The sequence below is a fragment of the Rhinatrema bivittatum genome, chromosome 8 (genome assembly GCF_901001135.1).
Source record: "Rhinatrema bivittatum chromosome 8, aRhiBiv1.1, whole genome shotgun sequence".
NCBI lineage: Eukaryota > Metazoa > Chordata > Amphibia > Gymnophiona > Rhinatrematidae > Rhinatrema > Rhinatrema bivittatum.
This window is the reverse complement of record NC_042622.1, coordinates 211,237,225-211,261,977: the sequence shown is the minus strand read 5'-3', so window position 1 is coordinate 211,261,977 and position 24,753 is coordinate 211,237,225. Positions and strand designations below refer to the sequence as shown.

At 50.2% G+C, this 24,753-nt stretch overlaps 1 protein-coding gene across 1 annotated transcript in view; it reads left to right on the top strand.

Annotated features, from left to right (window-relative positions):
* The window catches only part of BAZ1B (bromodomain adjacent to zinc finger domain 1B), a 328,954-nt gene that overhangs the window by 250,745 nt on the left and 53,456 nt on the right, over positions 1-24,753 (top strand). Inside the window, exon 16 of the mRNA XM_029612999.1 lies at positions 21,678-21,799. Coding sequence (XP_029468859.1) covers positions 21,678-21,799 — 122 coding nt within the window. The remainder of the gene's footprint in view (positions 1-21,677; positions 21,800-24,753) is intronic.

Sequence of the window (24,753 nt, the reverse complement as noted above, 5' to 3'; positions counted from 1 at the left end):
TATGCGACCGTTACAGAAAGCTTTGCTATCCCGTTGACAGCCGGTGTCGGAACAGTTTCACATAGTCCTCCCTCTTTCGGCCTCTACCGTCGCCGCCTTGCAGTAGTGGCTTTCGCTTCCTCATCTTCTCCGGGGAATGCCTCTCCAATCCCCACAGTGGACAATAGTAACCACAGACGCCAGTCTCTCGGGCTGGGGCGCAGTCTGCCTGTCCCAGTCCACTCAGGGGATCTGGTCGCCGGTTCAGGCTCGTTGGCACATCAATCGGTTGGAGGCCCGGGCGGTGCGTCTGGCTCTGAAGGAGTTCCTTCCCCTGATATGCGGCAAAGCGGTGAGGGTTCTTTATGACAACTCCACCACCGTGACTTACATCAACCGTCAGGGGGGCACTCGCAGTCACCTGGTGGCCCTAGAAGCCAGCCGTCTCTTTGATTGGGCGGAACGGCATCTGGATTGCCTGGCGGCCTCCCACATTGCAGGCAAGGAGAATGTTCAGGCCGATTTCCTCAGTCGTCAGTTTCTCAATCCGGGAGAGTGGGAACTCTCGGAAGAAGCCATGGATCTGATCGTCGACAGGAGGGGTCCCCCTCATCTGGACCTCATGGCGACCTTGCGCAATGCCGAGGCCAATCGGTTCTTCAGCCGCTGGAGAGAGCACGGCTCGGAGGGCATGGATGCTCTGGCTCTCCCTTGGCCTGCGGACGTCCTTCTGTACGTGTTCCTCCATGGCTTCTGGTGGGAAAAGTTCTCCGGAGAATAGAACTACACCGAGGGCCAGTGGTTCTGGTAGCACCCGAATAGCCTGTCAGACCATGGTTCGCGGATCTCGTCAACCTGGCGACGTACGGACCTCTCCGGCTAGGCCATCTTGCTCGTCTACTTTGACATGGGCCCGTATTTTTCGACCAGGCCGATCGCTTTTGCCTAGCGGCCTGGCTTTTGAATGGAGACGCCTGAGGCGTAAGGGCTATAAGGAGGAGGTTATCTCCAATTTGCTGCGAGCTCGGAAGCAGTCGACTTCTCTAGCTTACGTGCGCGTTTGGAAGGTCTTTGAGATAGTTTGTGCGGAGTCGGGCGTCTCGTTGGTTCTTTCTTTTCTACAGAAGGGTCTCTCCAAGGGCCTTTCCTTCAGTTCCTTCAGTTCCCTGCACGTGTATGTTTCTGCTCTCGGCTCTCTCCTTGGACGAGTCGAGGGTCATCTCCTAGCGGGCCATCTGGACGTGGTTCGGTTCCTGAAGGGAGTCAAGCACCTGCGTCCTCCCACTCGCACTACTTGCCCGTTGTGGAGTCTTAATCTTGTCCTCCGGGCTCTCTGTGCTGCCCCATTTGAACCTCTCCGTCAGGCTACGGTAAAGGACCTCATGCTCAAGACGGTCTTTTTAGTCTCTATTTCTTCCACTAGGCGTGTTTCTGAGATTCAAACATTGTCCTGCCGGGAACCTTTTTTGCGTTTTTTTCCGATTCAGGAGTTTCCCTCAAGACGGTGCCTTCCTTCTTGCCGAAGGTTGTCTCCACTTTCCATGTCAACCAGTCGGTGGAGCTTCCAGCGTTCTCACCAGAGGAGATTGCGGGTACTGCTGGAGGCGATCTTCGTAGACTTGATGTCAAACGAGTTCTACTCCGGTATCTCCAGGTCACCAATGACTTTTGGGTCTCGGACCATCTTTTTGTCCTCTGGAGTGGTCCCAATCTGGGCAATCCGGCTTCTAAGACTACTATTGCGCGGTGGTTGAAAGAGGCGATTTCCTCGGCCTATCTTTGCCAAGGTTGGGCTGTTCCAGAGGGCCTAAAGGCTTATTCGTTGTGTTCTCAAGCTACTTCCTGGGCAGAGAGCCAATCGGTTTCTCCGCAAGAGATTTGCAGGGCCGCCACATGGACGTCTCTGCATACTTTTGCTCGCCACTACTGTCTGGATATGCAAGCACCAGTTTTTGGTTCCTTTGGGCGGCAAGTGCTTCGAGCGGGGCTGTTTCAGTCCCACCTGGGATAGGGAAGCTTTGGTATATCCCACGGTTTGGACTGATCCGGGTACGTACAAGGAAAGGAAAATTAGTTCTTACCTTTTCGTTCCTGTAGTACCACGGGTCAGTCCAGACTCCCTTCCCTGTTTCTTTTTCTTACTGTCCACTCGAAGCTTGTTATTGCAGATTCGCAGAACTCGATACTTCATTTTCTACTGAACACTGGGCGATTACACCAGAAGCCTTGGTTATTCGAGAACCAAGTATATGCAAGAGTGCTTAGTTATACCATGTTTTTTATAATGTTATTGAGTTGCTCAATTGAGCTTTTTGGTTACTTGCTTGATCCTACTCATGTTTGTTGTTTTCTGCTTTGACAATGGTTATACTGAAGGGCTGCAGGGTAGGCTCTGTCCTCATATAGGATACCCTTTCAGTTTTGGTCTGTCTCCACCTGCTGGAAAGGAGGCTCAACCCTCGGTCTGGACTGATCCGTGGTACTACAGGAACGAAAATTAACAGGTAAGAACTAATTTTCCTATCTGCTGGTTGGAGTGCCCAACCCACTGGTGTGGACTGGCTTGCCCCACTTCGAGGAAAGGAAATTATCAGGAAAGAAGTAATTTCACCATGGTGCCAGTTCAATATTTCAAAACAGCAGACATATGGTAAGAGTATGGGGCAAGGGGGTGGCCTGCTTGTTACAGCGGTTGCTACCCCTAATTGAGCTGGATGTCACTTGGATGCAGATACGGAGCTGCTCTCTAAATTGGTGGTGGGGTGGAGGGGAATTAGGGCTGGAGGGTACTGGAAGCCAATAGTAACAGGTGGGAGAGAGAAAAAGGGAAAAAAAATGGATAAAGTGTGTAGCTTGCTGGGCAGACTTGATGGGCCGTTTGGTCTTCTTCTGCCGTCATTTCTATGTTTCTATATGTTTCTATGTATCAAATAACATCCAATAATTTAACTAATAAGGATTTATAAATCTCCTGTTCTTCATAGCTGGGATGTTTCAATTTCCAGCCTCTCTTAATTTGTTGAGGGTGGGGAGGAGGACCTGTACAAATCACTCTTTCTCTTTCTCTCTCTTTCTCTTTCTCATATATCCACACTGTTATCTATACCCACGCACCAGAAGTCAAACATATACACACAGGCTCTCAAACACCACCCCTACATATACACAGTCTCTTACCCACCCATATGCTCTCACCCACCCACTCCCAATCCCAAAATTCACACAACCACTCTCACCCATACATAGAGGCAATCACCTCCCCCTCCATACGCGTGGTGGGCTCGCACCCAGCCACACACATACATATGGCCTGGGCTGCCTCTTCAGCCACCAGCAGGATGGAACTCGCTGGCAGTGCTAGGTCCTCCTCTCTTCAGCCGCTAACTGGTTAGGGTTTCTAATGGCCACCGCATTATCATCCTTTTTGGTTGCCAGCAGGATGGGGTCCGTTGGCAGCCACCATGTCGTCATCCTCTTTGGCTGCAAACAGGATGGGATCTGTGACCAGCTACTGCATCCACTCTCTTCAGCCACTGTGAGAGAGGCTCCACGGTGGTCTGCTGAGTTGTGGGGTGGGCAGCAGCAGGAATTACGTTTATCCAAACATTCTCCTACTGCCATGGGGCTGATCGCACAGTAAGAGCTGCGAGTTTGACACCTCGGCAGCGGTAGATTACATTTCCCTGTACGTACCAGGATCAGTCCAGACTGCTAGGTTATGCCTCCCTTCCAGCAGATGGAGTCAGAGAGAAACTGAAAAAGCACCTCCCCACATAACCCGGGGTGCCACCTGCAATCCCTCAGTATTTTCTCTGACTCCAGCAGATTGAGAGGCATAACCTGCGGTCCTGAGCTCTAAATTCTGGGACCTTGCCCCACCAGGTTTGGTTAAAAAAAAAAAAAAAAAAGTAGCATTAGAAATAATTGAACTTTTGACTGGATCAATTTAAAAAAAACAAGACAGGTTAATATCTTTTTTTTCTGAGCAGCCGGACAATGGCAGGCAAGGCAGGGCATTGCCCTAGAGCCAATACCCAGAGATTTCACGGCCCTAGCCCGGTGAGAAGAGGGGGAGGACTTACCAGTAGGCCGGTCACTCTCCCCCTTCCCTCAGAGAGGTACTAAATACTCTGAATTACCCCCAGCGCCATCCCCCTGTGGGCTGAGATGTAAGAGAGCAGCTTTTTCCTTACAAAAAAAAAAAGATTTTCTTTAATTTAATTTGGTTTAATTTCTGCCTACCTCAGCCGTGCCTGCTGTCAGTCTCCCAGGCCTCCGGAAGGGGTGTACTTCCCACCCGGCTGCCTAACTATGCCTAGGGGGATGGCGTGTCATTCTTGCAGAGAGCCGGGGTTCTGGCTCTCCTGCGAAGGCCTCTGCTCCCAGATTTTACCTGGGGGCGAGGGGCCTTCGCGGCGACCCAATTCGCCACGGGAGGCAGCCAGGGCAGGGCTGAGGAAGTCGCGTGGCGCACACGATGCTGAGGGGCAGAGGCCTCACCTGCTCCTGATTCGCGCGGGAGTGGCAGCCATTTTGTCGGCCTCGGAGGAGGACGCTGATGATTCTGAGGAGGGAGAGGATCTCCCTCCTCCGCTTTCCCCGCTGCATAGACCGTGCGAACGGCTGGATGGCACAGCCCCTCCCCCGCTCCCTCCTCCGGGGGGGAGGGGGGCCTTTAAAGAGACGGCGTCCTTTTTCTTCCAAATTTGTACTTTTGATGCATAAGGCATATCTTGAGGTGGAGACTGAGTGGGATGAACAGTCTCCCAGCCCAGTTAAGATCCCTAGGGTCTCTAGGGGTCAGGAAAGGGTGGATTCCTGTTTTCCTCCACCTTCCCCGGGGATGGGTTACCTGGCCCAGTGGATCCAGACTTACAGGACCCTTCAATTCACGATATAGGTGACGGGGGACAGTGCCACCCAGGTGGAGGGGGATGTCCCTCAGGTCCTCCGTCTGTTCAGGCGAGAGGAGCTGGACCCCTTGATTTTACACGTGCTCCAGGAGCTTGAACTCCCTCTGTCCCAGGAGTTGTCAGATTTATCTACGGGGGACTCTGCCTTAGCGGGACTTCGTGCTCCTCCGCAGACTTTTCCTTTCCACCCGAAGCTACCACAGATTGTGTCCCGTGAGTGGGAGACCCCGGAGGCCTCTTTGAGGGTTACTAGGGCCATGGAAAAATTATATCCTCTTCCTCTCGATTAGCTTGAGCTCCTTAAAGTCCCGAAGGTCGACTCTGCGGTCATGGCCATTGCCAAGCATACTACTATTCCGGTGACTGGTGGCACAGCACTTAAGGACCTCCAGGATAGGAAGCTGGAGGTGCTGCTCAAACGCATCTTTGAGGTATCCGCCTTAGGGATACGGGCTGCGGTTTGCAGTAGTCTGATGCAGCGGGCTTTGTTGCTTTGGGTGCAACAGATGTTGACAGCCCAGGATCTTCCCCCTGGGGAAGCGGAACAGGCGGCCCATATGGAATCGGCAGCCACCTATATGGCGGATGCCCTGTATGACATTTTACGTACTTCAGCGCGCACTATGTCCTCGGCGGTGTCCGCATGGCATCTGGACTCCGGAACTGGTCCGCGGACGCCTCGTCGAAGTCTCAGCTGGGGTCTTTTCCCTTTCGGGTTAAGTTGTTGTTTGGAGATGAGCTGGAGCAGCTCATAAAGGCCTTGGGTGACAACAAGGTTTATAAGCTGCCGGAGGATAAGCCCAGGATGGCCTGCTGTCAGGGTAGCTATTGGGGCCGTTTTAGGGGGCAGCGTCATTTTCGACCTGGTCGGGGTGCATCGAGCTATACCCCTAGACAACGGGCTTCTAGAGCACAGGCCTGGTCATATTCCTTTCGGGGCAGGCGGCCTCAGTGTGCCGGAACCCACGCATTTGCTCCCAACAACAAACCAACTCAATGAAGGGACGCCGACCCATTCCTCCCTACCGAAGATCGGGGGTCGGCTGTCCCAGTTTTTGGAGGAATGGGTCAAGATTACCTCGGATCAGTGGGTATTGGATATTATTTAAGTGTAAACGTTTTTTATTGGTTTTCAAATATTAACAAAAAGAAAATACATCAACAACAGTGGGGTAGGCTGGTTCCTTAACCCACCCCACCACTATCAACCAACCAGGGGGTATTGGATATTATAAGTCACGGTTACATTTTGGATTTTGCACATCCCCTCCGGGATCTTTTTCTAGAGTCCCCTTGCAGCCCGCCACAGAAACAGCAGGTGGTCCTACAGACTCTAGCTCGCTTGAAGGCACTGGGAGCCCTTGTGCCAATTCTTCGATTGGATCGCTGGACCGGTCATTACGCCATATATTTCGTGGCACCCAAGAAGGACGGAACCTTTCGACCAATTTTGGACCTCAAACAAGGCCTTGCGGGTGCCTCATTTTCGTATGGAAACATTAAGATCGGTCATTGCGGCAGTCCACAAAGGAGAGATTTTGGCTTCTTTGGATCTGACGGAAGCGTATCTCCACATCGGAATCCAGGAGCACCACCAGCGGTTTCTGAGGTTCATGGTCATGGACCAACACTACCAGTTTTGTGCCCTACCGTTTGGAATGGCGACTGCACCCCGCGTGTTCACCAAGGTGCTGGTGGTGGTAGCTGTGAGCTTGAGACAAGAAGGGATCCTAGTACATCCCTACTTGGACGACTGGCTCATTCGGGCAAAGTCGGAGGAACTCTGCAAGGCAGCAGTTCGTGCGGTCGTGTGTCGCCTACAGTCCCTGGGCTGGGTTGTCAATTACTCAAAAAGTCACTTGATCCCAACCCAGGTGATAGTTTTGGGGGGCTCGATTCGATACATTAGTGGGCAAGGTGTCGCTACCAATCACTCGTATGGACCGGTTGATGTCTCAGGTGCGGCGGTTGCTGTCTCTCCCCTCTCCTGTGGTGTGGGATTATTTGCAGGTTCTTGGAATTATGGCATCTACTCTGGAACTAGTTCCTTGGGCCTTCGCGCATCTGAGACCTTTACAGAGAGCTTTGTTGTCCCGTTGGGATCCCAAATCATAGGAGTACCAGATTCCCTTACCGCTACTCGAGCCTGCCAGATCCAACCTGGACTGGTGGCTCAATCCGGTTCACTTGCTGCAGGGGGTGAGCCTCGAGAGTCCCCAGTGGGTAATGGTAACAACTGATGCCAGCCTCTCTGGCTTGGGGGGCAGTGTGCCGGTCAAAGTCAGCTCAGGGTCTTTGGACTCCGTTACAAACAAAGTGGTCTATTAACAGGTTGGAGATCAGGGCAGTCCGCCTGGCTCTGCAACACTTCTTACCAATGTTACGCTGCAGAGCGGTGCGGATTCTTTCCGAGAATGCGACCATGGTGGCCTACATAAACAGGCAAGGAGGCACCAGAAGTCGTCTAGTGTCCGAGGCCGACAAGCTGATGAGCTGGGCAGAACGTCACTTGGACAGGATTGCAGCGTCTCACATAGCGGGGGTCGACAACATTCAGGCGGACTTCCTCAGTTGACAGCAATTGGACCCTGGGGAATGGAAGCTGTCTGAGGAAGCAATGCGAATGATCCCGAGACGTTGGGGAGTCCCCCACCTAGACCTGATGGCAACTCATCTGAACGCAAAGGCAGCTCGCTTCTTCAGTCGGCGACGAGACCACGGGTCCGAAGGAGTGGACGCTCTGGCCCTACCTTGGCCGCCGCACATTCTCCTCTGTGTTTCCTCCATGGCCACTAATTGGAAAGATACTGCGTCGCATAGAGTCTCACCCGGGCCCAGTAATTCTAGTGGCTCCCGAGTGGCCCCGAAGACCATGGTTCCCCGATCTGGTCAACCTAGCGGTGGACGGTCCGATACGTTTGTCACCTGCGCAATCTTCTACGACAGGGTCCAGTATTTTTAGAGCAGGCCAGTCTATTCTGTCTAGCGGCTTGGCTTATGAAAGGAGGCGGTTAAGAAAAAAGGGTTACTCGGAGGCAGTTATTTCTACCCTTCTGCATGCCAGGAAAACGTCTACATCTATTACCTACGTTCGGGTTTGGAACGTCTTTGATTTCTTGGTGTAGCGGGATGCGCTTGTCACCGCGGCGAGCTACTATTGTTCACATCCTGTCCTTATAGGACAGGATGTGAACCGTAAGCCGTCCTTATAGGACGGCTTACGGAAGGGTCTGTCTTACAGTTCACTCAGAGTTCAGGTTTCGGCCTTGGGCAGCTTTCGTGGTAAAGTTGATGGTATTTCCATTGCAGCGCACCCAGACGTGATACGGTTCTTGAAAGGGGCCAAGCACTTGAAACTGCCAGTACGCGCTATTTGTCCGTCCTGGAGTTTGAATTTAGTGCTTCGTTGTCTTTGCGGACCTCCTTTTGAAACCTTGAAACGGGCGACTCTTAAGGACTTAACGCTTAAAGCGGTTTTTCTCGTGGCTATCTGTTCAGCTAGGCGGGTTTCGGAGCTCCAAGCCTTGTCCTGTCGTGAGCCCTTTTTGCGTATTTTTGATTCGGGCGTTTCCCTTCACACAGTGCCCTCTTTTCTGCCCAAGGTTGTCTCGGCTTTTCATGTCAACCAGTCAGTCGAGTTGCCAGCTTTTTCTGATAAGGCTATGAGGAGGTTGGATGTCCGTAGGGTCCTCTTGCGATACTTGGAGGTTACTAATCCGTTTCGATTGTCTGATCACCTCTTTGTTCTGTGGAGTGGTCCTAAGAAGGGGGCTAAGGCTTCTAAAACTACTATTGCCCGATGGTTGAAGGACGCTATTGCTTCCGCTTACATATGTCGCAGGCATCCAGTACCGGAAGGCCTTAAAGTGCATTCTCTTAAGTCTCAGGTAGCTTCATGGGCAGAAAGCCAATGTGTCTCTTCACAAGAGAGATGTCGGATGGCCACCTGGAAATATTTGCACGTGTTTGCTAAGCATTACCATTTGTATGTTCGGGATCCGAAGGTGGATTCTTTTGGCAGCAGTGTGCTTCGTGCAGGACTCTCCAGGTCCCACTCCTCTTAGGACAGCTTGGGTACATCCCAGCAGTCTGGACTGATCCTGGTACGTACAGGGAAAGGAAAATTAGTTCTTACCTGTTAATTTTCGTTCCTGTAGTACCAAGGATCAGACCAGACGCCTGCCCATACACAGGAGAGTCCAATCAGCTGTTCATATTATCTTGGCAGGTTTTGGAGCAAGTCAGTTTTATTATTTTTGCAGAACCACTTTGTCACATTGTTATTCTTACACGTTCATACACATTCTACCTTGTTAACAGGTTCAGTTGTTTTAACTTGAATCTAGACTTTGGTTGATAAAGCGTGTTTTTACGCATGATTCAATGCAAGGTAATTGTGGTAAGTCATTCATTCTGCTTTGATATTGATAATACTGAGGGATTGCAGGTGGCACCCCGGGTTATGTGGGAGGTGCTTTTTCAGTTTCTCTCTGACTCCATCTGCTGGAAGGGAGGCATAACCCAGCAGTCTGGACTGATCCTTGGTACTACAGGAACGAAAATTAACAGGTAAGAACTAATTTTCCTTTAGATAACGTGACTCCTGCTGGCCAGGATGTGGGTAGGGAAGTGTGATGCCACTGATCGGATCAGGCAGGGGTTTGGTTTATCATTGCTAGATCCGATCCCTGTGTGAGGAAGGTAAAAGCTATGAGCGACCGTGAGAGAGGTTATGACCAGCCATGCACACATGCAGCTTAGAGGGAACTTTGGTCAACATGTGTTGCTAGAGGTGTGCCTTTTGATAAAGATCTGTGGGCACATTTTAAGAGTTCAGGCCTCTTCATGGACAGAGTTCTGTTTGGTTTCTTCTTTACAGATTTGCAAGGTAGTCACCTTGCGTGTCTTTGCATTAATTCACAAAATAATACTGAATTGATGTGAATGCCAGGGAAGATGCTGTGTATGGCACAGGCATCTTGAGAGCAAGCTTGGTGGTGTCCCACATAGTTTAAAGGACAGCTTGGGTAATTCCCAGGTGTCCAGGCTAGCCTTATAGGGTGAAGAGGAAAGAGAAACTTTCTTACCTGCTGACTTCTTTTGCTTGTGTTCTACCAGACCAGTCCAGGACCCTCCTATTCTATTTTGCTGCTATCTTGTCCTAAAAAAAAAAAAATCATTCTATATTATTCCCTGAATTGGTTCAAGACACTTGTTTGAGGCTGGCTGGTTATCAGGTTCCCAAGGTTGAGGAGTTTGGTGTTCTTTGGAAGACCCAAAGAGTGTAAGGATGAAGAACTGTTCACTCTGCTAGTTACGTAAATACTGGGAGGCCAAAGTCAACATTGGGATTCTGTATAGGGGGATGTCAGCAAACCTGTTCTGTCTCCATCTACTGGTTGGGGAGCATAAACCCAGGCATCTGGACTTATTTGGCAGGATTTAAGGAAATGAGTAGAAAGTCTACATTTCCCCTTCCTTACATATAATAGGAAATTGATAAATGTTTTACTACATCCCCAGTAACTAGAAGTATTGTTCTATCCTAGAAATAAACACTATTTTATATACAAATATGAAACTGCTGAGGCTGAAAAAAATAAATACTTAGAATATTTCTAGAAACATCTGGCTCATTTTGTATCCCATGTGATGTAATTGCAATCTTTTGTTGAATAATGTGGTAGTACTATCTTTTCAGGCAAATTAGTTATGTTCATTAAATAGAAACTTTTGAAAAAGTATTTCCTAGCATGTAGCAGATGGACTCAGGACCAATGGGGTATAGTGTACTCCTGATAGCTGTTGGGAGATGGAGTCAGATTTCAAGCTGATGTCAGCCTACATATACCCGTGCAGGAAGCTTAGCTATTCAGTATTTCTCCATCTCCTAAGCAGAAGGGACACTACATACACTTACACAGAGTTTGAGAATCCAAACTAAAGAAGAAAGAAATCTTACTTCTACAAGATGAGCCCCGCTTTCCTGCGGTGATACCTAAGGGTCCCTCCCCCAGTCGAGAATTCCTGAGGTGATTTCCGAGATCCCTCCGAGGTAAGCCTCGGTCCAGTAGCCGGTTCCCGGTGTGGACTTAGCCCCCAGAGTGGCTGAGAAGCAGCGGGTGCAATACCGAGCGCGGCGGTTAAGGTATTTCCCCTCTCCCCCTGCAGCCGGAGACCACCCAGCACGAGACCGGGAAGCACCGAGACAAGGTAAGGTAGAAAACTTTTAGTCTCCGGTCTCCGAGGCTCGGTTAACCGCAAAGATCGTCCTTCCGGCATCTGTTAAATCGGGTTGAGCAGCCCCGTCTGGGCTAGACCCCGATCCGGTACGAGGGTCCTCACACGTGGAGACCCTCCGAGGGGTCGCCATCTTGCCCACGTGGTCGTCTGCGTCATTTCCCCCCCTTGATCGCTGTATTATCCACACAACTAAGCCGTTCGCGTAGCGGCGAGCCGGGTGCACAAACAACTTGTGCGCACAGTGACACGCACATCCCCATCAAGCGCACAGTGGCGGGGTACCCGGAATGCACAAAGTCTCCTGGCGCACGCACCTATGCATGCAGACAAGTTTTGAGCCACTCCACGCGCACAAATCATGGCACCGCCAACCAAGAAAGCTAAGGGACAAGCCCTCTGCCCAGCCTGCCACCTGAGAGCTGCGCAACCCGAAGTGGCCTCTGCCCTATGCCTGCAGTGCAAAGAGACTCAGGAGGAGCCAAAGCAAGGCCCCCCTCAGCCAGTAGAGGGATCCGGCTCCACCATTGATAATACCCTGGACCTCTGTATCTCCGACTTGGCCCCTACCCAGATGGGCACCTTGGGGGCCTCCACTGGATTCAATATGGACCCAGGGACCTTTTCCTGGGTGGAATTCTTCAAAGGGCTGCAAACCTTTGTCCAGGCACAATCGGTACCTCCTGCGAGACAGCCCCAGTCTCCACCAGAAGCGCAAGACCTTCCAAGCACCTCTCGGACCCCCCCACCCACCCCCCACCCCCCCGAGACGTGCCCCATCCAGACAAAAGCCTCCACCTTGGGGACACTGACACCTCGGGGGAAGAGTCTGACTCCCTGGAGGAAGGGGAAATCCCTCCAGGGATGGAACCATACCGAACCATGATGCGATTCTTCTCCAAAGACGAGTTACCAGATCTCATTTTTCTGACCCTGAAGACGCTGGCCATTCCAGGCACAAGTACCACAGCGGAGCCAAAGACGAACCCAGTTTTGGTTGGTCTCCGTCAGGCCTCATGCTATTTCCAATGCTGCAGGCCATACAACAGCTGATTGACCTGGAATAGAATGCCCCGGAGGCCAGCTTCAAAGGAGGATGGGCCCTAGAAACCTTATACCCCCTGGAACCCACGGCCAAAGAACTCCTACGGTTCCCAAAAGTGGACGCCATGGTCTGCGCTATCTCAAAGCGCACCACCATCCCAGTTGGAGGAGCTGCACTCAAGGATGCCCAGGACAGACGTCAGGAATCCATCCTTAAACAGTCATTTGATGTCGCAGCAATGACCCTGCAGATCGCTTCCTGCTGCGCCATTGTGACACATGCCTGCTTGCTTCTCCCCAGGGACTCAACCACCTCCGCCGAAACATTAGAACCAGTGATATCTTTCCTCAAGGATGCGACCTCTGACGTGGTGCACAGCTCAGCAGGGGCGTCTCCTCCATAATGGCAGCCAGAAGGTAACTATGGCTCCAAAATTGATTAGCCGATGTGACCTCCAAAACGAAGCTCACGAGAATACCTTTTAAAGGATCCCTCCTGTTTGGAAGCGAACTGGAGAAGTTAGCCAGCAAATGGGGTGAATCCCCAGTACCTCGGTTACTGGAGGACAGGAACAAAAGAAACCAACGCTCCTCTCTCTGAAGAACCAAGGGCAGAGGAGTATAGCGTTTTAGACCATACAAAAACACATACCAATTGCCTCGGCCCACAGGCAGGGGGCAATCCTTTCGGAACAGACATGGCAAGAGGGGAGCTGGCTCAGGTACAGGCCCCGGCCGCACCCCACAATGAGAATCAACAGACCCATCCACAGGAAGAAACCATAGGGGGTAGACTTATCCTCTTCAACCAAAGATGGGTCGAGATAACGTCGGACAATTGGATCCTTACCATCATTCGAGAAGGATACTATCTGGACTTCCACAGCATCCCTCCAGACAAATTTGTGAGATCACCGTGCCACTCCCTCTCCAAGAGGACGGCAGTGGAAACCACACTGACAAAACTATTCAGCTTAAAGGCGATAACCTCGATGCCCACACACCAACAAAATACTGGTCACTATTCCATCTATTTTATTGTCCCCAAGAAGGAGAGAACGTTCAGGCCCATCCTGGATCTCAAGACCGTCAATCACTATCTGAGGGTACCGCACTTCCGCATGGAAACCCTACGCTCAGTCATAAGGGCAGATCAACCGGGAGAATTCCTGACTTCACTGAATCTATCCGAAGCCTATCTCCACATCCCGGTCCACCACGACCATCAGCGTTTCCTACGCTTTGCGGAACTGGACCAGTTCCGGGTGCTACCCTTCGGACTAGCTACCGCTCCTCGGATGTTCACCAAAATCATGGTAGTAGTGGCGGTGACACTGAGGAAAGAAGGAATCCTCATACATCCGTATCTGGACGATTGGCTGATCAGGGCAAAATCTCCAGAGGAAAGTTACCAGGTGACCACCAGAGTCAAGAATCTACTGCAGAATCTCGGGTGGGTTGTCAACACAGCCAAGAGCTGCCTGCAGCCCTCCCAGTCTCTGGAGTACCTGGGAGTCCGGTTCAAGACCAAGCAAAGACAAGGTCTTTCTTCCCCCCACAAGGAGAAGGAAACTGATGGACCAGTTGTGAAAACTGTTGAACTATGCTCACCCCAAGGTATGGGACTACCTCTAAGTCCTCTGTCTTATGACATCAACCCTAGAAGTTGTTCCATGGGCAAGGGCCCACATGCGCCCACTACAACGTTCCCTGCTGTCACGATGGAACCCAATGTCCCCGAACTACTCCATTTGCCTCCAGCTACCGACAGAGGTTCGGACCCAGCTCCAATGGTGGCTATAGGAAGACCATCTGAGCAAGGGAGTAAGACTGTCCCCACCGACCTGGATCTTGCTCACCACGGATGCGAGCCTGCTAGGGTGGGGAGCCCACTGCCAGGAACTGATGGCCCTGGAGCAAGGGATAAGGAAGAGTCGGGATGGAACATAAACAGACTGGAAGCCCGAGCTGGCAGACTACCCTGCCTGTAATTCAGTCACAGACTCCGGGGCGAATCTCTGTCATGTCTGACCACACCAAAACAGTTGCCTACATCAACCGCCAGGGAGGAACCAGAAGCCAACAGGTGTCTCTGGAAATAGATCCTCTAATAGCGTGGGCGGAAGCAAACCTGCAAGGGATCTCAGCCGCCCACATCGCGGGAAAAGACAACGTCACTGCGGACTACCTCAGCAGAGAGAGTCTAGACCCAGGGGATTGGACACTGTCAACCACAGCCTTCCAGTTGATAGTAAACCACTGGGGAACCCCAACCATGGATCTCCTGGCAAACCCGGTCCAACTCCCAAGTTCCCACGTTCTTCAGCCACAGACGAGATCCGCAATCCTGGGGAATCGACGCCCTCGTCCAGACTTGGCCACAGGAAGTCCTGCTGTACGCCTTTCCCCCATGGCCAATACTGAGTGGGATCATCTGCAAGATAGAACACCACAGGAGGCTAGTACCTCTAGTGGCCCCGGACTGGCCAAGAAGACTTCTTGTGGGGAACTCTCTGTGCCTACCTCCACCCAGGGACCTTCTCCGGCAAGGGCCAATCTTCCACAAAGACCCAACTCTATTCTCTCTTACAAGTCTGGCCATTGAGAGGACTCGCCTGAAGAAGAGTGGATACTCTAAGGCAGTGATTGACACCTTGCTCCGAGAACGCAAGTTCTCCACTTCTGTAGCTTATATACGAATATGGAGACTATACGAAGCCTAGTGTGAGGACCGCAAGATCCTTCCGCGGACAGTCAAAATTCCCATGATCCTGGAATTTCTGCAGGAAGGCTTGAAGAAGGGGTTGTCTCAACTCCCTCAAGGTTCAGGTGGCCGCGCTGGCCTGCTTCAGAGCCAAAGTGGACGGCATCAGTCTATCAACCCATCCAGATGTTTCCCGCTTCCTGAGAGGGGTCAAGCAAATCCGACCACCATTAAAGTGGCCAGTGTCCCTATGGAATCTCAATCTAGTACTAGACCTTTTAGCAGGAGCTTCCTTCAGACCTATTCGCGGTCTGTCCCTATGGCTATTGACTTTGAAGACTGCATTCCTAGTGGCAATATGTTGAGCACGTCGCATCTCCAAGCTTCAAGCCCTAACCTGTCGAGTACCGTTCCTCAGGTTCACACCGGGATCCGTACAGCTACGCACTGTCCCCTCTTTTCTTCCGAAGGTGGTTTCTTAATTTCATCTAAACCAAACCATATTGCTACCATCTCCAGACGAACCTAAGGACTCTGAAGTCTCACGCCGTCTTCGCCATCTAAACGTCGGCAGACTCCTAGTCCAGTACCTGGAAAGATCGGAATCCGTACGAAAGACAGACCACCTATTCATCCTTCACAGCAGGAAGAAACAAGGGGAAGCGGCCTCGCAGGCAACCATAGCCTGCTTGATCAAAGAAATAATCAAGGCGGCCTACGTAGAGGCAGGGAAGCCTCCACCTCTACAAGTCAAAGCCCATTCTACAAGGGTCCAGGCAGTGTCCTGGGCAGAAACCAAGATGCTGTCGCCTGCCGATATCTGTCGGGCGGCGACGTGGTCCTCCATACATACCTTCTCCAGGTTCTACTGCCTGGATGTCCAGGCCCGGGAGGACACAACCTTTGCAAGGGCAGTACTAAGTGGGCCACGGGCAGCCTCCCACCCGGTTCGGGAGTAGCTTTTGTACATCCCATTATCCAGAGTCCATCTGCTACACGATAGGAAATGGAGAAATTACTTAACTGATAATTTCGTTTTCCTTAGTGTAGACAGATGGACTCAGCATCCTGCCCACGGCTGCCCCGAAATCTGGAAACCTCGGGTGACATTCCCCGAGAACAAGGCAAGCACAGGTAAGCCAGGTAATACCCCTAGTTCAAGACACCCATAGTTGCCGGGTGTCCGCGTTTCTCAGTTGAGTGCACTGGCGGTCTCCAATTTGGAAATCAGTTTAAGCAGTCCTAGTTAATCAAATTATTAAAACACACATATATCCACAATTGCTTTTCGAGGAGAATACTGAAGAGCTAAATTTCCTGCACGGGTATATGTAGGCTGACGTCAGCTTGAAATCTGACTCAGTCTCCCATCTGCTATCAGGAGTACACTATACCCATTGGTCCTGAGTCCATCTGTCTACACTAAAGAAAACGAAATTATCAGGTAAGTAATTTCTTCATTTTGACTTAAATAGCAATACATGAACACAGGAGTGGCAGATCCTCTACATCAGCGATTCTGTGTGTCGCCAAGCACCGGCAGGTATGTCACGGCTCCTGGTGTCCCACTGCCCTTGTTGTGCTTCCCTTCTCCCTTTTTCCTGCCCCCATGGGCCAATGGGAAGCAGCCTCCATTCTACCTGCCAGTAGGAGCAGGAAGAAGGGAAGAAACCGCTGATTGGCCAGTGAGGAAGGAGAAGGGGCATTGCATAGCCCAGGGGGTGTGGTGGTTTGAGGGGGGGGCTGGGAGGAGTGGCAGTGTTGAAGCCTGTCTCCGAAGCAAGGCCACGATGGGAGCTCAATCCCATGGCGGCGAAGAGGAAACCAGACTCCAACCAAGCATGGCCACCATGGGAGTTCATCCCCATGGCGGCGAAGAGGAAGCCCGACTCTGACCAAGCAAGGCTGCCATGGGAGCTCAATCCCGTAGAAGAGCTCCTCTTATCCAGAGACTTAGAAGGGCTTCGGTGAGTCTTTCCTCAGGTCTCCATGCTCAACGAGCTGTACCAATGTCGTTCCCGACCCCAATAGGGCGAAGGAAGGGGGTTTCTGAGCAGGTTGAGCAACCTCCCGTTGGGCTAGGCCCCACTTCGGGCTCGATGGGCACTTCACGTGGCAGGCCGCGGCGGTGCCATCTTACAGTTTTGTTGTGGTGCTATTTTCCCCAATTCTCTGTCGATGCGGACTGGCCCTTGTGCACTTAACACGCGCACTCCTGTGTGCATATCTAAGCACATAACTGCGTGCATAACTACACGCACAACTGGCTGCTCAGATTTACGCGCACTGAGGCGGGCCTGTGCACACTCGAGGCATTATCCGGCTGAACGCACAAGCTACAGAGTATTATGGCCCCAACAGCAAAGAAGCTCAAACACACACCCTTTGTGCTGGGTGCCATATTAGGGCTGCGCAGCCTGACCTGGATCCTTCCTGTATCAGCACTGTGAGGAAGCCCAGGGAGGGCAGAACTCTGAGCTTTTCCAAGTCCGGCCTCTTCCCCTGGGAGAGGGCAGTTCAGCAGCACCTACCCCAGTTCCTCCTGGACTAACTATGGACCTAGCGGCCTTCTCTTGGATGGAATTCTTTCAGAGCCTAAAAGCCTTTGTTCAAGTTCTGTCAGCTACAGACCCTGCCTGGCCAGAGCCCCAGCTGGGAAGGCCTCGCCCTCCCAGCCCTATCAGCATGCCTCGGGACATGCCTCGCCTCACCTCACCAAGGGGTATCCCTGACAGGGACCCGGACACCACGGATGACGAAGGGGTTGCTGATTCATTGGAGGATAGGGAAATCTTTCCAGGCCTGGAGCCATACTGGATCATGCTTAAATTTCTCCTTAGAGATGAATTACCAGCCCTGGTCTCCCAGAACCTAGGAATTCCTGGCATAGACCCCATTTCAGAACCAAGGAAGAATCCCACCCTGGAGTCTCTATTTCCCAATGCTGGAAGCCATCCAGGAGTTGACTGACCTGGAATGGGATGCCCTGGAAACCAGTTTTATAGGAGGTCGGGCCCTGGAGGCCTTATACCCTCTGGACCCGCGGGCCAAAGAACGCCTGTGTTTCTCGAAAGTGGAAACCCTGGTCTGCGTCGTCTCAGAGAACAACTATTCCAACAGAGGGAGGAGCAGCCTTGAAGGATGCTAACGATAGGCAAGTTGGAATCCATCCATAAGCAGGCCTTCGATGCAACAGCAATGACACTGCGGATCATTTCCTATTGTGCCCTGGTGGCTCATTTGTGTCTGCTTCTCGAGAGAGAGAGGCAGATAGCTCAGGGGTGCATACCAGAGAGACTATCGAGCCCACCGTGGCCTTCCTAGCTAATGCAAGCTCGGACCTAGTATGCACCTCAGCCAGAGGAATAGCCTCAGTGGTGGTGGCCATAAGACAGCTGTTTATGAAATTGATCAGCGGCTGCAACCTCTAAGGTAAACCTCACAAAGATACCCTCCTATTCAGTAGCAAATTGGAAAAACTAGCCAGTAAGTGGGATGAATCTCCAGTGCCCCGGCTACCAGAAGATAAGAAAAAGGTTGCAGCACCCCTCTCACATGAGGGGCCAGGCCAGGAGCTCCCAGCGCTTCTGGCCCTACAGAAACTCATATCAGACATCTCAACCCTTGGGGAGGTCTCAGTCCTTTTGGAACAGACAACCAAAAAGAGGGAGCAGCTTCAGGCTCAGGATCGACGCAAAATTCCCAGCGAAGTGTGGCCGACCCATCCATGGGATGAGGCGATAGGGGGACAACTATTCCTCTTCTTTCAATGGTGGGTCGAGATCACGTTGGACAAATGGGTATTGGATATCATACGAGAAGGATACACTCTGGAATTTTGCAGCATCCCTCGGAACATGTTCATGTCACCTTGCCACTTCCAGCACAAAAAACTGGCAGTGGAATCCATGTTGATAAGGATCCTCAGTCTGAGGGCTATAACTTTGGTACCTACACCCCAAGTAAATACGGGGCATTATTCCTTCTATTTCATCGTACCCTAGTAGGAAGGGTCATTCCAACCCATCTTGGATCTCAAGAGTGTCATTTGTCATCTGCGGATAATTCACTTCTGCATGGAAACTCTCTGCTCCGTCATAATGGCCGTACAACTGGGAGAGTTCTTAACCTCCCTGGACTTCTCGGATGCCTACCTTTATGTCCGAATCCGTCAAGATCACTGTTTCCTACGCTTTGCAGTACTGGGCCGCCATTACCAATTCCGGGTGCTGCCCTTCAGCCTGGCAACCGCCCCCAGAACTTTCTCCAAAATTATGGTGGCCGTGGTGGCGACACTGAGGAAAGAAGGGATCCTGGTGCATACTTACTTAGATGACTGGCTGATCTGGGCGAAGTCACTGAAAGAGCGCCTCCAGGTGACCAGCAGGGTCAGGTCCCTCCTACAAGAACTCAGTTGGGTCATGAACATGGACAAGAGCAGCCTCAACCCCTCCCAGTCTTTGGAGTACCTGGGAGTCCAATTTGACACCAAGCAGGGCAAGGTCTTCCTCCTTCCCTCTAGGATAAGGAAGCTGATTTGCCAAGTGCATCGATTGATGAACATGATGAGCTCCAGGTCCTCGACCTCAAGGCATCAACCCTGGAAGTAGTACTATAGGCAAGAGCACACATGCGGCTACTCTATCTCTCCCTGCTGTCACGTTGGAACCCACTGTCTGAAGACTACTCAATCCGCCTCCACCTACCGATGAAAGTATGTTCTCTGTTCCAGAGGTGGCTACAGGAAGCTCACCTAAGCAAGGGTGTAAGCTTATCCCTACCTCTGAGGGTAGGGATAAGCTTACACTGTCAGGAACTGACAACCCAGGGGCAATAGACCAAGGAAGAGGCGCACTGGAACATAAATCGCCTGGAAGCACAGGCAATCAGATTAGCGTGCCTGCAGTTCAGCTACAGGCTCCAGGGACAGGCAGTCTGTGTGATGTCTGACAACGCAGCAATGGTAGCCTACATCAACCACCAGGGAGGCACCAAAAGCCACCAAGTGACTCTGGAAATTAACCCCCTTATGGAATGGGCAGAGTTAAATCTACAAGGGATCTCGACCACCCACGTCGTGGGAAAAGAAAACGTCAGAGCAAACTTTCTCAGCAGAGAGAGTCTGGATCCAGGGGAATGGGCATTGACGACCAGAGCCTTCCAGCTCCTAGTAGATCGCTGGGGCCTCTCATCCATCAACCTAATGGCCACATCTCACAATGCAAAGATCTCCTGATTCTTCAGTCGCAGACAAGATCAGTGCTCCCAAGGGATTGATGCCCTTGTCCAGACCTGGCCAGAAGAGGACTTACTATATGCCTTGCCAAGCAGGGGCCACAGGGGTGGGGAAGATCATCCACAAGATCGAACACCAGAGAGGATTGGTCCTTCTTGTGGCCCCAGATTGGCCCAGACACCCATGGTACGCAGACATGCGGAGGCTTCTCATGAAGAGTTCCCTTCACCTCCCCCCACCACAAGGACCTTCTCCAACAAGGTCCGGTCCTTCATGAGGACCCAACTCTATTGTCTTATGGTCTGGCCCTTGAGAGGGTTTGCTTGACGAAGCGGGCATATTTGGTGGCCGTAATCGCCACCTTGCTTCATGCGTGGGAGTTTTCAACGTCCCTGGCATACATACTGATCTGGAACGACCAAGATCCCCATGATTCTGGAATTTTTATAGGACGGCCTGAACAAAGAATCGTCCCTCAATTCCTTGAAGGTCCAGCTGGCGGCGCTCTCCTGTTTCAGGGGAGAGGTGAATGGAGCCCGCCAGTCGACACATCCAGACTTGGCCCGTTTCCTAAGTCCATCTGGCTACATGCTAGGAAATGGAGAAATTACTTACCTGATAATTTTGTTTTCCCTAGTGTAAACAGATGAACTCAGCATCCCGCCCATGGCTGCCCAGGAGAGGTACCAAGGAATCGCCTATGAAGTGAATCTCGATTCCATGTGGTTAGAGGTAAGCCATAACCCTATCCCTAGTCCAGGGCATCTATAGCATTGCCAGGATTCAGCGCTTATGTTGGTTGAGAACAGTTGTCTCCAGTTTTAATCAATTTGTACCCAAATTCTAATCAAGTTCTTCAATATGTCCACAATGGCTTTTTGAATAGAATACTGAATGGCTGAGGTCACTGCAGGGGTATATCTAGGGTGATGTCAGCTTTGAAACCTGACTCAGTCTCCATCTGCTGGCAGGGGAGCACATAACCCATTGGTCCTGAGTCCATCTGTCTACACTAAGGAAAACAAAATTATCAGATAAGTAATTTCTCCAATTTTTTTCATAAAGTACAGGCAATTCTGGGAACGGTTTCGAATGTGCTGCAAAAATGAATTAGATGCCAAACTATGATATTTAATAGTTTTGGTTTTTTTTCTATATTGATGCTTAGTATGAGCCTTAAGGGTCATGTTTTCAGAATTTTGCACTGCCAAGCAACAGTCCTCAGATAATTGATGGTAAGTTTAGCCTAAGTGTTGCACTCATGCTGACACTCTTTGACTGAATTAGGTAGATTTGATGCCAGCTGCATTTTATACACCCTTTTGAATTTAGATATTGCTTGATAGTTTCTGGAAAATGTGGAAACATGCTGGGGGGTCATGCATGACTTTTCTTGATGGAACTAGATAGAAGTATAGTATATAGAACAGTTTTTTTTTGCTTAGAGGATTTAAGTAACTTTTTTGTTTTTGCTTGTGGAAGCAACTCTGCTGTCTGGCAAGCAAGTGGAAGGGCGAGGGTTATCTACATTAATATATTACTGCTGTTTCCTCCCTGACAGGAATTACGCTGAGGACTCTGAGGAGGATGAAGATGAGGACACAGAAGAGGCTTCAGAGGAGGAAGATGACAACATAGAGGAGGAGGAGGAAGAGGAAGATCAGGAAACAACGGGGCTCAGATGTAAGTTATTGAGCTTTCTGTTCCTTATTCCATCTGAAACTAGTTCAAAGGGCAACAGGGGTTTTGGCCCTGAGACCTGGGCATTCTTCACTGCAGGGTTGGGAGAAGAGGCACATTTAGCTGCTGGGAAGGGGGGGACATGTAAACCTAAGGGAAAGAAATCCTTCAACAATGGAGAGAACACCTGAGGGCCAAGCATCCTTCAGCAATGAGCCGAGGAAGCATTCTTCAGAGAAGAGTAGTTGAAGGGATGTAGCTCCTGAAGCTCAGGCTCCCTTTAGGGTGCTCCTGTGATTAATATTTAATCTATCTATATTCCTTAAGAGGGTTTAGGTTAGCTGTAAAGAATCATTTTATGTAATAGAGGAATTTTGATATCTGCTGTCTCTCTGAATTGGGTTGAGGGGGGAATAATCCTCATTTAGGGACTGGTCTAGTAGCTAAGCGGCAGTGCAGAGGGACTTGGGTTCATTTCTTGGTTCAGGTCTTCTGCTCGTATGGTTAGCTGGGGCTGAGGATGCTGTGGAGTGCAAACTTCTCATCCACAATTCTATAGCTATTTCTATACAAATTGTATTTAAATATGTTTTCAAGAAACTCATATTGTAAACATCTATAAACAATGCAATTTGAGTTTCTTTACTTAAAATCAGCATTGGCTTAGGAGCCAGAAATGTATTTATTTAAAATTTGTCAACCATACACTCCAATAGATTGTGGCAGCTTGTAAAAATTAAAATACATACATAAAAAAAATTTAAAAAAATTTGACAGCAATAAAATAAATAGAAACAGAGTATATACTTAAATAATTTTAGCTGTTTCTGCTTCTTTGAACATACTGGTATTTATCATGGTATATAATTGTTCTGGCGTCCAATTGCAAAGCATAGAGTCTGCAAATGAGAAGGCTCGTCTCCTTCTAAATGGATGGAACCTCGAGCAAACCTTTATTTGCTCAGTGTGTTTTTATATAAATACATAACCATGAACCCAGTAGAGGTACAGATAAGTTATGAAGGAGCTTATGGAACAGCATAAAAAATTTAAATTTCACTCTCCAGTGAGTTGGTAGCCAATGGAGTGAAACAAGGCAGGTGTAATATGGTCATAAATACTCTTCACAGTTAACACATGAGCAGCTGAATTCTGAAGTAACTGCAGTGATCTAATGGTGGAATCAGGCAAATCAATTAATAGAGTTGCAATAGTCCAGAGAGTGAGTGTCTGAAGGACAGTAAGAAACTGCAGGCTTTAATAATGGTTTTAAACAACTCGGCATTCTTAGTTTAAAAGAGAATTGGGGGGGGAGTCATGTGATGTGGTGAGCAGAGGTGGTTGTTTCTTCCTGAGCTCCGGGTGCCACACTCCTTCTTTCATCCTTTATCAGTTCCCTAACCTATCTTTCCCGGGTGGCCGCCCTATATATTCAAGGGGCATATGTTGATAGTCACCTACATGAACAAATCATCACTGGGAATGTCCGCTCGAGGTGGAAAGAAAGATAAAGAGAAACCCCGCAGGACTGAAGTCAAAATGGCGGCGGTGGCACAGGTGTGAGACCATGCTGATGAAAAGCTCCTATACAACTCAATGCTTACGGAGATCAAAAAGGTAGTCTTGGCAGCACTTGATGAAAAGCTCATGGGCATATCTGCCCAACTTGGGAGAAGTGAAAATGGCACTTACTGATTTGGGCCCTCGTATGGAGCAAGTAGAAGGCCGGGTCTCAGTACTGGAGGACAATTCACTAGCTACCACTGCTAAGATGGCTGCCAGTATCGTTTCCAACAGTGCCCAGTCCAAGACACAAGAACCTGGCTAGTACCCAAACATTCAAATGATCCCAGGCCTTCTAATGCTGGTAACAAGCAGTGGCTATTCCTTATTTATTAATAGCAGTTAATGGACTTCTCCTCCAGGAACTTATCCAAACCTTTTTTAAACCCAGCTACACTAATGTTCTTAACCATATCCTATGACAATGAATTCCAGTTCTTTTCTGTGCATTGGGTGAAAAATAATTTTCTCCGATTTGTTTTAAATATGCTACTTGCTAACTTCATGGAGTTACTCCCTAGTTCTCCTGTTATCTGAAAGAGTAAATAACCAATTCACATTTACCCATTCAAGTCCTTTCATGATTTTGTAGACCTCTATCATATCCCCCCTCAGCCAATCTCTTCTCCAAGCTGAACAGCCCTAACCTCTTTAGCCTTTCCTCATAGGGGAGCCATTCCTTGCCCTTTATCATTTTGGTTGCCCTTGTCTGTACTTTCACCAGTGCAATTATATATTTTTTGAGATGTGGCAGCCAGAATTGCACAAAGTATTCAAGATGCATTCTCACCATGGAGCGATACAGAGGCATTATGACATTTCCTCACAGGACAAGCAGGATGGTTGTCCTCACAAATGGGTGACATCGAGGATGGAGCCCAACCACGGAAAACTTCTGTCAAAGTTTCTAGAACTTTGACTGGCCCCTACTGGGCATGCCCAGCACGGCACCAACCCTGCAGCCAGCAGGGGTCCCCCTTCAGTCTTCTTTTTTCCGCGCAGCAGTAGCCATGCGGTTAAGGAGCTCTTACCACATTCCTGACAGGAAATTCTTCTTGAACTTCTTTGAAGTAAATATCGCCCCACAGGGGTCCCTCTTCTATCTAATTTAGTCCGCGGTGTTTCGGTAAGTTTTTTGGCCGGTTTTCGCCGACTTCCGTCGAGTTTGGCCTTCGTGGCCTGCTGGCCGTCGACCGTCCCGTGGCTAAATTTTTTGACTAATGGCCATGGCGTCGGGGTTCCGTCGGTGCCCAGACTGTACGCGCACCATGTCTATCACAGACCCACACAGAGTCTGTGTATTATGTTTAGGGAGTGAGCATGATGTCCTGACTTGCACCAAATGTGCCCTTATGACACCAAAAGGTCACAAAGCCAGAATGGAGAAGATGGGA